This window comes from Raphanus sativus, unplaced genomic scaffold (genome assembly GCF_000801105.2).
Source record: "Raphanus sativus cultivar WK10039 unplaced genomic scaffold, ASM80110v3 Scaffold1738, whole genome shotgun sequence".
In the NCBI taxonomy this organism is placed as follows: Eukaryota; Viridiplantae; Streptophyta; class Magnoliopsida; order Brassicales; family Brassicaceae; genus Raphanus; species Raphanus sativus.
Window position 1 is genome coordinate 4,015 of NW_026617047.1, and position 15,687 is coordinate 19,701.

The following is a 15,687-nucleotide window of genomic DNA, read 5'->3' on the forward strand; positions in this document are numbered from 1 at the left end:
TATATATAAATTGTATATATAAATTGGGTGACTATTGCTTGTAATTGTTGTTCCTATTTTACTAAGGTATAAGTGGCTTAATTTCAAGCAAAAGACTCGTTCAATGCATGGTATTAATTAAGCAAACAAAACAAATACTCAAACACACAGTTTCTATTTTTAGTAACCACAACTTCTACACTCTCTCATGCCATACAAACATCTTCCACACATAATCGTCAAAAATAACTTTTTCAACTAAAAAACAATCAAAACAAATAAATCTCCATGTTTTTATTTTTCTAGCTCTATTGTTTCTCTCGTGTATGAGAAATCTCACGGCGGAGATAATCAATCTCCGGCCGCCATAATGCCGACAATTCCTTCACCTGTACCGCCACAATTAGAACATTACGTGACACCACCTCTCACGGTGATCTTCACCGTACTCTTTCTAATACTCATCTTTATCGGTTTCTTCACTCTCTATTTCTGCAAGTGTTTTCTCGACACCATAGTGCACGCCTGGCGCATCCATCACCACAATGGCGAAACGGAAACAACAGACAATCCCCTACAGCCACATGACGAAGCTCCTCCGGTCAATCCTGGCCTAGACCTTAGAATCATAAACTCGTTTCCTACTTTTCCTTATTTCTCCGTTAAAGATCTCCGGGAAGATAAATACGGCCTCGAATGTGCCATTTGTCTACTTGAATTTGACGGTGATCACGTGCTACGTCTCTTGACAACATGCTACCACGTGTTTCACCAAGAATGCATCGATCTTTGGTTCGAATCACACAAGACTTGTCCTGTTTGTCGCCACGACCTAGATCCTCCTCCTCCTCCCCTAGAAAACACCAGCAATGTTCTATCTAACGTTGATGAGATGATCATCGATGTAGTTCAAGAAACCAGCTATGCAACAACACCGATTGATACAGCTTGCACGTCTTCAGGACAAAGCAGTTGCGTAAACAACGAAAGATCGAGAAAAGAACAAACATCGCCAGAAATATTCTCGAGATCGCACTCTACGGGACATTCAATAGTGAGAAACAAATTACCAGAGGAAGAAGATAAGTATACATTAAGATTACCAGAGCATGTCAAGATTAATGTTACAAGAGGACATAGCCAAACAAAGAGTTGTGTTACTTTTGCAGAACTTGTTAGAAACAGAAGCTATGATCATCGCCGGTTTGGTGAAGTCTCCAATCAAACGCTTGCTACACACTCGGGAAAGTAAAAGAACTTAAGAAATGATCAAAAACCTCTTCTTGACAAAATAGTTATTTTATTTTCTTGTTGTATTGATTATATATACTTCTTTTAGGTAGAACATATAACTTGAGGTGCTTTAGTGTTGTCTGTGATGTTTTTTTTCTTCTAACATATAATTTCTTGAGTATCAGTAACAAGAACAGACAATTTATAGTAAATTTGAGTGATTGACCCTAGAGAAGAAAGCTAAAATATAATAAAATAAAATTAGAGTTACCACATTGATCAGATGAGAGTTGAATTGTTTGGATTCAAAAGCAGCCACATTAACCTTTGAGCTCTACATGTTAAAGTGAGCTGATTGTTTTTTTTTTTCGTAATATTGTATCTAAGTGAAAACATGTTTTTTCATTTCAATCTGAGACATGCTGCTTAGATTTGGTAGAATTGATCAAAAATTTGATGGATTAACCGGCCTTCTCCTTAAATCTAATTTATTTGCATCTTCTATTATCCAGTTCTATACTTCTATATGATTGACAAAATCATCTAAAATATATAGTTGACAAAACCAAATTTAGGGACTTATTTGACAAATAAATAATTTACGGGGTTATCTCAATACAAACTTAAACCTTAAAGACTGTTCTTGTAAAATCCATCTCAGATGTTTTGAAATTCCACATTTTGTTGAATCAAGCGCTCAGGTACTCCTGCCCGAAAAAAAAAGAGCTGTGATACTCCTGCCCGAAACTGCCCAGATTTAGAATTAAATAATTCTTTATTTAAATACGAAAATTTATTAAAAGACCACATGGCCAACAGAAACTTGCATAATTACAACCCAACCAGGACCATTTCGCGGACCATCCAGACCCGATCTATGAAATTCGGATATCTTTTTCTATAACTTTCGAAATCTTTGTAAGAATTGGTGTGATTGTAAATATTGTCGTAATAAATCATCAACAATATTCTGTATATAATACTAAGTTGAACTAAATTTAACTAAATCGCACTTTTAGATTTCAAATGTTTTATTATGTTATTTTTTGGACAGAGTTGTTGTTATTGATATATTTATTGAATTTTGAATTTAAAAAAATAGTTTATATGCTATAAATAGATTTTGGCCAAACTTAGAAATGTTATACATATTTAATAAAAGTAGAAATGTTGTAAAAAGTAAAAATGTTGTAAAAGTTGATAAAACTAATCTCCAAATGGCTAGTGAAGTTTATTTGTTAAAATAAAAGTAGAAATGTAGTTAATTTTTTAATGATATATTAAAGTTAAAATATACAAAGATTAGTTTATAGAGAGAAACTAGAGGATTGAAACTAGAGACATTACATTAAGTCAAACATAGTGAAAGTAGATAAAACTACATGCCATAAACTCGAGAAATAAACACCACAACTAATCTTCAATTGGCCAGTTGGCAGCTGTCAAGTGAATTTCATTGCAGAAGTCCCAAACTTCACATTGCCAGAAACAACGATCGCACTTCCACTGTGTTGTTGATCCATTATAGGAGACTACAAACACCGGTTCTTCTATTGCGGAGGAGCAGCAGCAATCATTTGAGAAGATGGGATTCTTTATTCTTTCAAGTAGTGACATAAACTCTTGAGGTTTCTCGTAACCCCAATGGCCTGAGGGTAGAACAGTCCGGATCATGCAATTCATCCGATGAACAAACTCACGACTAAAGTTAGGATAATTGTGAAACAACCCTCCATCATCTACACTAAACGCTAAGTTCAGCATTCCATCTACAAACTTGGCCAACTCCAATCCTCTCTCAGCAGCAAGACGGATTTTCTCTATTCCTTCATCAAGTAAATGAAGTTGAAAGAACTCATGCATACCTCGTAGGTAGATGGCCTCTGGATTACCGGCTTGGTAGCACCTAAGTCGGAATGTTCTTACAGCATTAACCTCTTCAATCCAATCATTAAAGCCAAAGAGATTAGCAGATTGGTAGAAGTAGTCGTCTCTGCCTATTTGATTGAACCCGGAGAAAGCAATTCTAGCACTACCGAAGTCCCGGATGTGGTTTGTTGCTACCTTTGAGAGAATCTTATGGAGGATGAAAGGAGGGACAGATTCCAAGTTGAAGTTCGACATAGAGTACAAGGATGATGAAAAACTTGAGAGATATTCGTTTGACGGCTTAAGACACGACTTAAGACAGATTCCAAGTTGAAAAATTTGATAGACGGCTTAAGACACGACTTCTCACTGCAAGTACAGGGAATAAGAACAGGTATGTTTGAATAAAAATAGGTGTGTTTGAATAAATGAAACTATGTAAAAAACATTAGGTGAGAAAACTAAGAAATAATAATTGAAATATTTAGTTTGAGAAAAATCTGTCATTTCATGATTTATGACCTGATTTATGACCATAGCTTCGTGACCCTTGATATTTGCAACGCTACACGACTTCTCACGCACGCTTCTGACAGTTTAAGTGAAACTAACTGATATTAATTGTCTAAATTTATGAAACTAAGTAAAATTATATTGAATTTATAGTGTAAATATATGGAACTATGTAAAAATTAAAAAATTTAGGTATTATATTGTTTTATATTTTGAAAATAAATATAATATTATGGATTATTTACTGAGCAAGCAATAAAAGAGATCATAAAAATGGTTGAGAAAAATCCAGTAATTAATGGTATTGATGGACAGATGAGAGAGTAATTAATCGATTGAAAAAGTCTCTAATAATAATCATTACACTCGCAACCCCTCGCGACTCTACACTACACTTGCATTGAAACCAAACGTGAAACGTCACAACACTACACCGTCTAGAATCATCACCATTGCATTTAGTTGTAGTTAAACTCCAACTCTGCAAATTCTCTCATTTCATCTCATATCCGAGTTCTATCTTCTCTTCTCTCATCTCTGAGTCAAATTCTCTCATCTCTATTCAACAAGATGACAGACTTCTACAATAAGCTTTCCCAGATTTCCGAGGCTTCTTATAACCCCGACGTCAAGGCTTGGCGTTTCAGAGTCAAAATACACAGGGTCTACCCTCTCTATTCCTCGGTTACCAACAGGGTTATGCCTTTCTATTCCTATGTCCTAGCAGATGAAGATGTAAGTGTTTTTTCATCATCTCTCAAGATTTTCATCATCTCTCAAGTTTTTCATCATCATCTCTCAAGTTTTTCATCATCATTTAACTTAATCCTTGTACTTTATTTATGTAGGGGTGCAAAATGGAGATGACCGTTTATGGGGATTATGAAAGTTTTAGAGGCCTCGAAAACAGGGAGGGAGAATGGGTGGAAATCTTTCGGGTAGGAGTTGAACGTTCCTGTGTAGGTTTCAATGCAACTAACTCTCGGTTCAGACTAACTGCTTCGCGACTCACACAAGTCCGCATGATCGATCCTCTGAACAATCGGCTTTTCATGGACTTCAAGAACATCCATGCAATCCCTCACATGTCCCACAAGGAACGAAACTATCCCATAGGTATGAATGCTGCTAAAATAAATATATTCACATATAGTCACATATTTAGTTTCAGAACTTTGGTAGATGTAAGTGAAACTAAGTGAAACGAACTGATTTAGTTGAGTTACACTTATATGGTAGATACAATTGGAGTGGTCTTCAATACGGAAGCCCGTTTCGATGACCCTGCAAGACCAAGGATGATTTTTTACATAAGGGACAACATGTAAGTAGAAAGCAACATATGATCCAAGCAAAGTTTATTTATATTGTAATTGGCACACGTTTTCTTTATTCTGAGAATCTCTTATTCTGAATAGTGACAGCCAGATTAAATGTGTGGCAACTGGCAAGCAGGCCTATGCCTTCCGGGATGGTCTTGAAAATGTGGAAGGTGGACAGGTGATTGTGGCCCTTAAGATGTGGAAGGTCTGCAACAGTTGGAGTAAGTGTAGTTTCTGTGGCTAGTTTTAAATATGATAGTGGACTAAAACGTTTACTAAAAGCATTTACATTAAAACAGATTTATTTGAGGCTCCTGATCTATGGCTTCAGACCGAAGGTGGACTTTCAGACTTCAGGTTCAATCCGCGTTTGACCGAGGTTGAGGACTTCAGGCAGTCTCTACTGAACAGCGACCCTTATGTTCAAAAATATGGGATTGAAGGTCTTGTGTAAATTGTTGTTTCAACTTGTTTCACTTAATCTCACTTGTTTGAACTTTTGGTTTCACTCAATCTCACTTGTTTCAACTTTAGGTTTCACTTAATCCCTTGTTCCAACTTCTGGCTTAACTTAATCCTCTGTTCGACTTTTTCGTATAAATAGGTCAGATATTGTGTTAGTTTCACTTTCTCAATTGTCTAACATACTAAAAATAAAAAATAATAGACACTTTTTCGATAGATCAAACAACATGGTTGTTCAACTTCGCATAACTTAAAAAAACATTGCTTAGCAATAACAGTTAGTTCTAGGAATTGGAATTCTCTTAGGAATTTCAATTACTTTTTGTACATCATAATTCCTAGAACTAAAACGATGGTAAGAAGAACACAACCTCCTGATATCTTTATCATGGGCATCTTTTTGGGACCTTCGCGGATATCTCCTTCGTTCCTTATTGTTGCTTTGAGACTCTGAACTTCTTCTTCGAGTATTCGAACTTGGTAGTCCAGCTGCTGTATCTCATCGGTGAAGGCTTCGTCAACCCATTTGAAGACATGATTGTCGTTCTCGAGCTACATGATTTTTTTTTCAAAACGAGTTAGCGTGATTCATAAGCGTTCCATATGTAAACAACAAACGGATGTACCCTCTGTGAAGCCGCAAAGAGACACCGATAATACCGACGATATGGGTTTGGATTGCTTTTGGAGATGAGCTCGGTGACGCCCACCCCGCACCAACACCCACTAGGTATCCCCGGAGTTCGTACCCGTCTCCGACCACCGGTCGTGGATGATGAAGCGGCGGACATCTAGGTTTTTGGGAGGAGAGGGAGTGAGGTCGAGGAGAGAGATTTAGGGAAGAGAGAGAAAATGAAGATAGCAAATGGGGAAAACCTAAAAAATGGGTGTTTAATACTTCGATTGAACGATTCTGGGGTTTTAGTAAATTGGGAAGAGGGAAATTAGAAATTCGAAAAGCTGAGCGGGAAAATTAATCCCAGGGTTTTTTCTGTTGTAAGTTTCACCAAGTACTCAGTTTTACAGAAAGCGTCGAAGTTGCACTTTTTAATTATTTCTATTTATCTTAGTTATACTCTACTTAAATTAATGATTTTGTGGTTACACCAATGCAATTATGTTTCCTAAGTTCATTTCCCATACGATCACGTACATATAAACTTGATTTCGTGCCATAGAGTTATCAAATCTAACTCAGTCAGTTTCAGCGATAAAGCTATGACAACACATTGTATTTCCTATACAATTGCTACGAGCAATGAGATGGAATTTTAATAATTTTAATAATTCTTATTAAATCATAATTAACATAACACTACTAATAAACTAAAAGCGTACTACTTCCATAACTTATAAAATTAAATTAAAAACTTTAGAGTTTACAACCATGTTATTCAGTTTACATAACGTAGTTATACCAGTTTCACTTAGTTATACAACACACAAATAAAATTTATTTCACCTCAAAACGTTCCCATATGATAAAAACACCAAAACCGAAAGTGAAAGGCAAACATCAAAACAGAAAGTGAAAGGCTTAGAACTTAATTTAGACCACTTCATACATCAAAACTGAACTGAAACCGAAAGGTTTACAACATACTCTTCTTCTGTTTCTTGTGGGGATGTTCATCGTCCTCCAAACCTGTTCCCACATTTTCTTCTTCTCCATATCCACTCTCACGCTCACAATAGTTCCTACTACAACAGCTCTCTCCAACTCTCGACAGTTGCTCGGTTATTTGAACTATTTGTAATTCTTCGATGTCCTCCACATGCAAAATACTTCTCCTTTCCTCTCTATCCACTGATGTTAGATAAACAAACACATCTTCATCATCCAAAATATACGATTGCCTCTTAGGTTCCACTACCAATGGAATGTAACCCAAATTGAGCCTCTTCGTAAACGGATATATTCCGATCTTCCTGCATATCCTCTCTTTCAACAACGAATAAGTGATCTCCTCCAACGATGATGTATTAAAGGATATAGCATACAAACGAGCATCGGTTGGAATCCATTCATAATCATCTCCATCCTTAGAATAATGTCCATCATAATCAAAGTGTATGTTCGTCGAAAATGGACACATTGTCTGCAGTAAAAACATTTAACCACTTAAAGTTATACTTGTTTTTTCAGTTACACCATTCACGTTATACTTGGTTACACAGTTACACCATCAAAGTTATACTTCGTTATACTTGGTTATACCATGTCACAGAGTTGTGTCAGTAACCAAATAGAGTACTGATAAGCAAGCAAGCACTTCTAATCTTCGATTGAATCATCATAATACTCTCACATTCAATCATTCCTTTCCGATCCTCGATTAGTTCATGAAACCCAAATGAATAAGAATTTTTCAATTAAAACTATAAATTTGGAGTCGAGTCTTCAATTCCAATTCAAACCAAATTGTTATCAGCTTTGATTCCCGACATTCAATTATGAGTTCGTCTATGGTGAGATACATACCATGTATAACGGAATTAATAGCTCGATGATCCAGCATCCAAGTGACGAGATCGAGTTCGATTGGGAGGAAGAACAAAGAGGGAGGGAATGATCGGAGTGATCAAGTCGATTCCGAGTCGACTCGGGAGGGGCGAGTGGAGGAGAGGAGATGGGAATAGAGTGGATCGATTTCTTTCCATTTCCACATTCGATTAATTTATTCATTAAATTGGTCGGGGGTATTTTAGATATTAACCACATTCTTCAAGAGTATGAAAACAGATAAGAGTATAGCAGATCACATGAGAGTATGGTAGATCACTTTTTGTCTCATTAAGAGTACTTGAGCACTTGACTCCATTTTGTTTCTTCTCTTCCCTTCCGATATCATCTTCTTCGCCGAGATCCACATCTCAAAAATCTCGAAACTTTCTCCACCAGCGAGCTAAACTCGCGAAACCCTCTACTCTCCCAACCTCCAAATGTCACTAACCCATCTCCAAACCCCTCTCCTTCCAGTTCCACCACTCTTCTATGTTTAATCCGAGCAGAGAATGGTCGTCCTCGGGCTGGTCAAATTCACGAAACTATCCACAAGGCTCCTCAACATATGCGTCGACTCCCTCTGCAAATTCCGGAAAATCGATAAAGCCGAGACCTTGATCACAGACGGGATCACACTAGGCGTCTCCCCCGACGTCGTCACCTACAACACGCTGATCACGGGCTACTGCCGTTTCGTCGGAGTCGAAGAAGCTTACGCCGTCACCCGCCGCATGAGAGACGCCGGGATAAGACCCGACGTCGTCACGTACAACTCTCTCATCGCCGGAGCCGCGAGGCAGCTGATGCTGGACCGTGTCCTCTACCTGTTCGACGAAATGCTCGAGTGGGGTTTGTACCCTGATCTGCTGAGTTACAACACTCTGATGTGTTGTTACTTCAAGATGGGGAAGCAAGACGAAGCCTTTCGTGTTCTTTACAAGGATCTTCGCTTAGCTGGGCTTAGTCCTGGGCCCGATACGTACAATGTCGTGCTCGATGCGCTTTGCAAGTGTGGTTGTGTAGATGATGCTCTCGAGATGTTTAGGGAGATGCAGAGTAGGTTTAGACCTGGGTTGATGACTTATAACATTCTTATCAACGGGCTTTGTAAAGCCAGGAGGGTCGGTGCTGCGAAATGGATGTTAGCAGAGCTTAAGAGATCGGGTTACACTCCCAATGCAGTTACGTACACGACGATACTAAAGCTTTATTTCAAGACTAGGAGGATTAGAAGAGGGCTTCAGCTGTTTTTGGAGATGAAAAGAGAAGGGTATACTTATGACGGGTACGCGTATTTCGCGGTTGTTAGTGCTTTGGTTAAGACGGGGAGGACGAAGGAGGCGTTTGAGTATATGCAAGAGCTGGTTAGGAACGGTAGGAGGCACGACATTGTTTCGTATAATACGTTGTTGAATCTGTATTTTAGAGAAGGGGATTTGGATGCGGTGGATGATTTGTTGGGGGAGATAGAGAGGAGAGGAATGAAAGCTGATGAGTATACGCACACGATCATAGTCAACGGGTTGTTGAGGACGGGACAGACGAGAAGAGCAGAGAGGCATTTTGTAAGTATGGGAGAGATGGGGATTGGGTTGAACCTCGTGACGTGTAACTGTTTGGTTGATGGGTTGTGTAAAGCGGGTCATGTGGACCGTGCGTTGAGATTGTTTGAGTCGATGGAAGTGAAAGATGAGTATAGTTATACTTGTGTTGTGCATAATCTCTGTAAAGAAACGAGGTTTGTTTGTGCTTCCAAGCTGCTTTTGTCGTGTTACAGTAGAGGAATCAAGATTCCGTCGTCTGCGAGACGAGCTGTTTTGTCGGGTTTACGGATGTCGGGGTGTTATGGTGAAGCGAGAATGGCTAAAGCCAAAATGAAACTGACTCAGGTTGGGAATTCCTGACGCTCTTTACACATAGTGACACAAGTTTTGAAGTGGAAGTGTGATGTACTTGTTATGTAACAAATGAATGAAATGAAACAAAGACTGATTCTTTACATAAAGTCAGATTCTTAGCACATGGAAGAGTAAAATCTTGGCTGTTTATGTGAAGTAAAAGGGTCTGTCTGCAGTGGGGTTGTGAGCTCCAGGAAGAAGTCTTTTTGCAAGGATCTGTTACCAGAAAGCCAAGGTAATGATCAAGGTGACGATGATGAAGTTACTAACTCAAGTATGGAACTAAGTCTAAGAGAGACCAAGAACAGCGCTTGGAGTGGAAAAAACTCAGGTTAAGGCAAGGTAGATTGATGAGAGTTTCACACAAAGGAGAAGCTACTTGGAAATACAAGTGGCGGGTCTTCTGAGTTGAGTAATGTGTGTTGAGGCGGGAGCTCTAAGGGACAGCAAAAGAGAATTCTTAAATAAATGAATGGAAACTGATTTGTATTGGAAGATTCTTGCAACAGGAAGCCAGTTACATTCCATCCCTTCTTAGTGGTTACTTGTCACAGATTTACTTGCGGATCAGAACAAAAGCTACACTTGAGAACTTTTAGTTCAAAGAAAAAACGTTCTCATTTATTTGGAGTTTATACTCAGATGCCCCTTTAGAAAAAAAATCATTCTCCACGTCCCCTCTCTATTCACAACACCCCTCTGTGGATCCCACTACCAATGTCAAATACCAAACTATCTTCTTATTTTTTAATATTTTTTTTACCTTTTTAAATCATTTATTTTTTCATTTAAATAAATCAGTCATATAAAACAACTCAAAACAACTCATGACCCACATATTTGTTTTAACCAATCAGATTTAACCTTGGTCAAACCTCTCTCTTCCTCTTTACTCTTCCATCGTAAAATTCATCTTCCTCATCCTCCATTAATGATTTTGAAGCTTGAAAAAAAGGAAATTCTTATCCGTTTTTGATCAATTTTTTTCTGAAATATCATTTAAATGTTTTTTACGTCATGGGTAACATTAAAAGATAAAAATTGATGGAAGTATTGAGAAATTAAAAATCATTTTGAAAACTATATTTATGAATTTTGGGCATATTTTATGTCTGTTTTTGATGATTTTTTTACCTGAATACTATTAAACAGATGTATCTCAGCTAGAATAAAAAACAGATTCGATATAAATTATAGAAGATTAAAAAGGATTTTGAAAACTGTACTTATGAGTTCAACGTATAATTATGTCTGTTTTTGATGATTTTTGTGTGTAATTTCATTTAGATGAATTATATATCATGGGTAATATAAAATCCATCCTAAAAAATTGATTAGTTAGTGCAATGATAAATTTTGGGTATTACTAGTTTACTAAGGCAACATTATCTCATTGTATATATTATGTTTTCAAATTTTCGATTGTATTTATTAATTTTATAAATATTAAAATAGTAAAGCAGATTACTTAAATATATTTAAAAAAAAAATTATCATAAAAACGGAAAATATTTTTTGGTATAAACCTTCCAATTTAAACTTTTGACAAAAAATATTCTTATCTTCTTATTTTGATATTTTATATTTATGATTGGATTAAAAATATAAAAATTATAAAATAATAAATATATTGTTAATAAGTAAGAATTGATAAAAGTTTTGAGAGATTAAAAATAATTTTAAAAACATGTTTATAGATTTTAGGTATATTTTATGTTGGCTTTTGATGAAATTTTTGCTAGAATACTATTAAAAAGAAGATCATGGATCTCATCTAGTGTAAAAAGGAAGATTAGATGCAAATTTTAAGAGATTAAAATGGATTTTGAAAACTGTGTCTATGGGTCTATGGTATACATTTTGTCTGTTTTTGATGATTTTTGTGCGTAATTTAACTAATATGAATTATGGGTAATGCAAAATCAAAACAAAATCGAGATAAAGACGTGATTAGTTACTGCAAAGATAATTTCTGGATATTACTAAGATTACTCTTCTTACTAAGAACAAATGGTATTAATGATGTTACTAATATTACTATGTTTACAAATACTACTGGTATACTAGTATTACTACCAGTTTTACTATGTATAGTACTGACACAAATTAGTATTAGCAAGAGAGCACTCTACAGTGTGGAAATTAAGGATATTATATGAAAACTGGAGCTGAAATGAAATGCATTTCAGAGATGGTGAAGGGAAAGATGAAATTCACACTATTGTCTTGATGAAATCAGTGGAGGAAGTCACATACTCTGTTTTTGTTAAATGTTATTCAGACTACTAGGTTTACTCGTATTATTAAGTGTTATCTGAACTACTAGTATTTCTAGTTTTACTAAGTGTTATTTGGACTACATATATATTAGTGGGACTACTTATGTTTAGTATATAGAATCGATATATATTTCATGGCTATTATTAATTAGTAGACTATTCACTTAATAAATAAGTATATTAAGACTATTTTTATGACTATTTCAATTGTTTAAGGAATATCTACGCAAATTCTCAAAAAAAACCTTAACTTTCATTGTTAGTATGTGAATGGTTAGACCATACTAAGGAAAATCTAAAGAAATACATATTCCTGACATATTTTTGCTGAAAATGTCTTTTTAATGATAATTATAGTGTAAAAGCATTGGTTTTACTACAAAAAATCTCATCTTCGTAGAGTTTTACTAGATAAATGTGAAAATGGTCAAAAAATTACTATGTGTAAGGTAGTATTACTAAGTCCTTGAAGATTACCAAGAATTATTAAGTGTTATTAGAATATTATATTTATGTATATAACGGCTGCACATTTACATGTGCACTTTTCATTCATGCATGTTTTACATGTAAACATTGTTTTATTATTTTGTCAATTGAAGTATTTTTAGACAGTATAACCTAGTATGAAACTTTTTATATTATTGTTTTAACATGAATAAAACAAAGCAAATTTATGAAACATAACACTTTTTAAAAATGCAAAATAAGAAGATCAATACTTTTTTTTTCATTATTTATAAATGATGGAAGGTGTAATGTGTGATATATTACCTTGTCTAATATTTACTGACACACAAAATGTATTTGTAGAAGAAAAAAAAACTTTTAAACTATAATCCTACATTAAAACATACTCAATTTTTTTATTTTTTCATTCTTCTGTCAATCTTTCTTTTTCCTTGACTTTTTTTCTTAGCTGCAGCTTTAGCTCTCATTTTTGCTAATGTCTCAGGCCTGGGAATGCCATGACCTTCGGCCTAGCCTTGGGTGCAGCTTCCTTCACCACTTCTTCACTGTCTTTGTACACAACCATGTACCAATTTTGCTTCTCTTCTTCAGTGTATTTTTCACCATTTTCCTCTGTGGTTTTTTCCACCTCTTCCACTAATTTTTCAGGTTCTCGGTTTTCTACTTCTTCTTCAATGGGATTTACAGCTTCTTCCACTTTTCGTGAACTGAGAGTTGTTGAAGTACAACTCAAGAAATTGCATTGGCTGCCTTTCCTGAAATCACATACATTTTTTTGTTTATCAAACATTAACAAAAGTTCTTACATGATCATAAAATGCATACCTGAGATGATGCAGACATTCCCTGACTTTCTGACCCATCTGAGACCGAGAGTGAATACACTGTCGGTTCTGGAACTGGGATTTCATTTGAGAGCTCTTCTACAATCGGTTTTCTAGCTTTTGGTCTTGTATTGCCTTTGGTCTTGCCTTTTCCCTTGCCTTTCCCCTTACCCTTCTTCGTTACCATTCTGTGCAAACAGATTTAAACACAATAACTCAATTAAATACACATGATATTCACAAAACTCACATAAAAACAGAAAAACTACAGAAATTTAATTACACACCAGGTTCATACAACTCCTAAATTTTTCTCTATAATTCAAAGATTTTTTTAACACACCAACTTAACATTCAAAGCTATAGAAATAACACAGCATCTATAATCCAAACTTATAAAACTCTCACAGCATCTTAACCATTTGTAGACTTCTTAAACCATTCAAAATAATCACAAAATCACAATCTCTTATGGTCTCAGTTCGCACTCTACCACTGATTGTTTCACAATCTAAGATTTCACAAACATTTTCCTCAATCTACTATCCTTAATATGTTTTACCCATACCCTATTCAAGATTCATCTACACCATACAACTTTTCCCCAAATTTTGTTGACCTAATTACATTATCCGACCTTTACCGATCAAAATCAAGAGAAGTTACTTACTGAGATGTTAGGAGAAAGATGAAGAATGATGACAGAGGCTTGATTTAGGCGAAATTTTGCAGAAAACGAGAAGATGAAGATGTGAAGAAGATCAAGATGGGAGAAGAACGGCGTCGCGTTTCTGTCGTCGAGAGAGAAAAAGAAGTCAGAGCAAAAGAAGACAAATAAAAAACGACGTCGTTTAGGATTTAGGTTTTTTTTTGTTTTTTCAACCTATTGGATTTGGGTCGGAGTCGGATAGGAACCGGATCATTAGGTTGGACCATGTAATATATTGATTTTTCTAAGGGCAAAATCGTATTTAACTTGATTTTGTATTTAAAAATTATTAAATAAAAAATATATTTTAATCAAAGGAGAAATAGGAATTTTTCAAAGGTGACAAGGGTGTTTGAGAATAAACTCCCATTTATTTAGAGCATATCTCCAACAGCCATTTATCTGTTTATTTTTAAATAGTTTTGCATTCCAACAGTCTTTATTCTTTTTCTTTATTTTTAAATGAGTAAATAGTAAATCTTCAAATATAAACAATTGCTATTGAGACTTTTTAAACATTTTTCAATTTAGTCTTTTTATTTATATAAATTTAATGATTATGTATTTAAGACCTTTTTGCTTTTTATTTTATTGTAGTTCTGAACTAAATCTGTAAAAATATGAATCGAATCTAAATCTGAACCAAAAATTTATAAATATATGAATAGAGGTTAAATTTTTAATCCCAAAATCTGAAACTCAAACAGACTCAGATCAAATTTGAATGGCTATTCAAATATCTATCTCTATTATCTATTTATTATTTAAATAGATAAGACTTCTATAATTTACCAAAATTTACTGTATTAGATGATTTGCTTTTCGTTATGTGCTGATTACAGTTTTTATTTTTAATGTGTATTCTTTTGTCACGGGTTTAACAAGGTTTGTGTGCACCAATAAACCTAGATTTGATCAATTTGTCCATTTTTTATAGGGAAGAGTTTTAGTTAGGTTCTCTCCTATTAGAGAAATGACATATATTCTTGTCTACTTTCTCTTATACTTATTCCAGTTTCCAAATGGTTCCATTTCTCAAAAAGAAAGAAGAAAAAGTTAAAAGAGAAAGCAAATTAGTGAAATTGCACCTCCCCACCAAATGCTTTCCAACAACAATGCCCCATGAGAATTAATAGTTTAATACACCATATGCCGTATAACGAATAGACTTCAATTATTTTCAAAAAATTGTATTTTATTATATTTAGAGTGGCACATGATTAAAAATAGTGGCTCCATTTATTTAGATAAGGACCATACGGAATAATCTATCTTTCTAATTAAGTTCAAACTCTGGCGATGAATCGTTCAACATAATAATTTCATGCATTCGATAAAATGCTCGTCTGTTTGTTTCAGTATATAATATTTTGACACAAGTTAGATACACTAGTAGGCATTTAAAAACAAACTAGATTTTGATGAAGCGCGAGATATTTTACGATGAAAATTTTTACTAATAATTTAACAAATATTTTGGTAAATTTTAAAGAGTGTGTATTTAAAATATTTTTGTATTTAAATCAGTATTTTTAAATTCAACCCGATTGTGATTATACCGGTTAATCCGGAGATCTGACAATTCAATTTATGTTTTTAAAATATTCATATTAAAAAAT

The 15,687-nt window shown here is 34.9% G+C and overlaps 5 protein-coding genes across 5 annotated transcripts; 3 read left to right on the forward strand and 2 right to left on the reverse strand.

Moving 5' to 3' along the window:
• The first annotated feature begins 349 nt into the window (after positions 1-349).
• On the forward strand, positions 350-1,231 carry LOC108833754 (RING-H2 finger protein ATL29-like). The gene has a single exon (XM_018607159.1). The coding sequence runs from the start codon at positions 350-352 to the stop codon at positions 1,229-1,231; it is 882 nt and encodes a 293-aa protein (XP_018462661.1).
• Positions 1,232-4,164: 2,933 nt separating this feature from the next.
• Positions 4,165-5,370, forward strand: LOC130504693 (uncharacterized). Its single transcript, XM_056999315.1, has 5 exons — positions 4,165-4,329; positions 4,443-4,710; positions 4,834-4,918; positions 5,013-5,137; positions 5,216-5,370. Exons 1-5 carry the CDS (start codon positions 4,165-4,167, stop codon positions 5,368-5,370), a joined length of 798 nt encoding a protein of 265 aa, XP_056855295.1.
• A 326-nt stretch (positions 5,371-5,696) lies between these two features.
• LOC130504694 (uncharacterized protein At4g04775-like) lies at positions 5,697-6,172 on the reverse strand. The gene is made up of 2 exons (XM_056999316.1): positions 6,008-6,172; positions 5,697-5,933 (listed from the first exon to the last, which is right to left on the reverse strand). The coding sequence occupies exons 1-2, from the start codon at positions 6,170-6,172 to the stop codon at positions 5,697-5,699; spliced, it is 402 nt and encodes a 133-aa protein (XP_056855296.1).
• A 2,024-nt stretch (positions 6,173-8,196) lies between these two features.
• On the forward strand, positions 8,197-10,560 carry LOC130504691 (putative pentatricopeptide repeat-containing protein At4g17915). The gene has a single exon (XM_056999313.1). It carries the CDS (start codon positions 8,397-8,399, stop codon positions 9,789-9,791), a length of 1,395 nt encoding a protein of 464 aa, XP_056855293.1. The 5' UTR covers positions 8,197-8,396; the 3' UTR covers positions 9,792-10,560.
• A 2,215-nt stretch (positions 10,561-12,775) lies between these two features.
• Positions 12,776-14,209, reverse strand: LOC130504692 (uncharacterized). The gene is made up of 3 exons (XM_056999314.1): positions 14,030-14,209; positions 13,361-13,547; positions 12,776-13,290 (listed from the first exon to the last, which is right to left on the reverse strand). The coding sequence occupies exons 2-3, from the start codon at positions 13,444-13,446 to the stop codon at positions 13,008-13,010; spliced, it is 369 nt and encodes a 122-aa protein (XP_056855294.1). The 5' UTR covers positions 13,447-13,547; positions 14,030-14,209; the 3' UTR covers positions 12,776-13,007.
• Between the last annotated feature and the right edge of the window lie 1,478 nt (positions 14,210-15,687).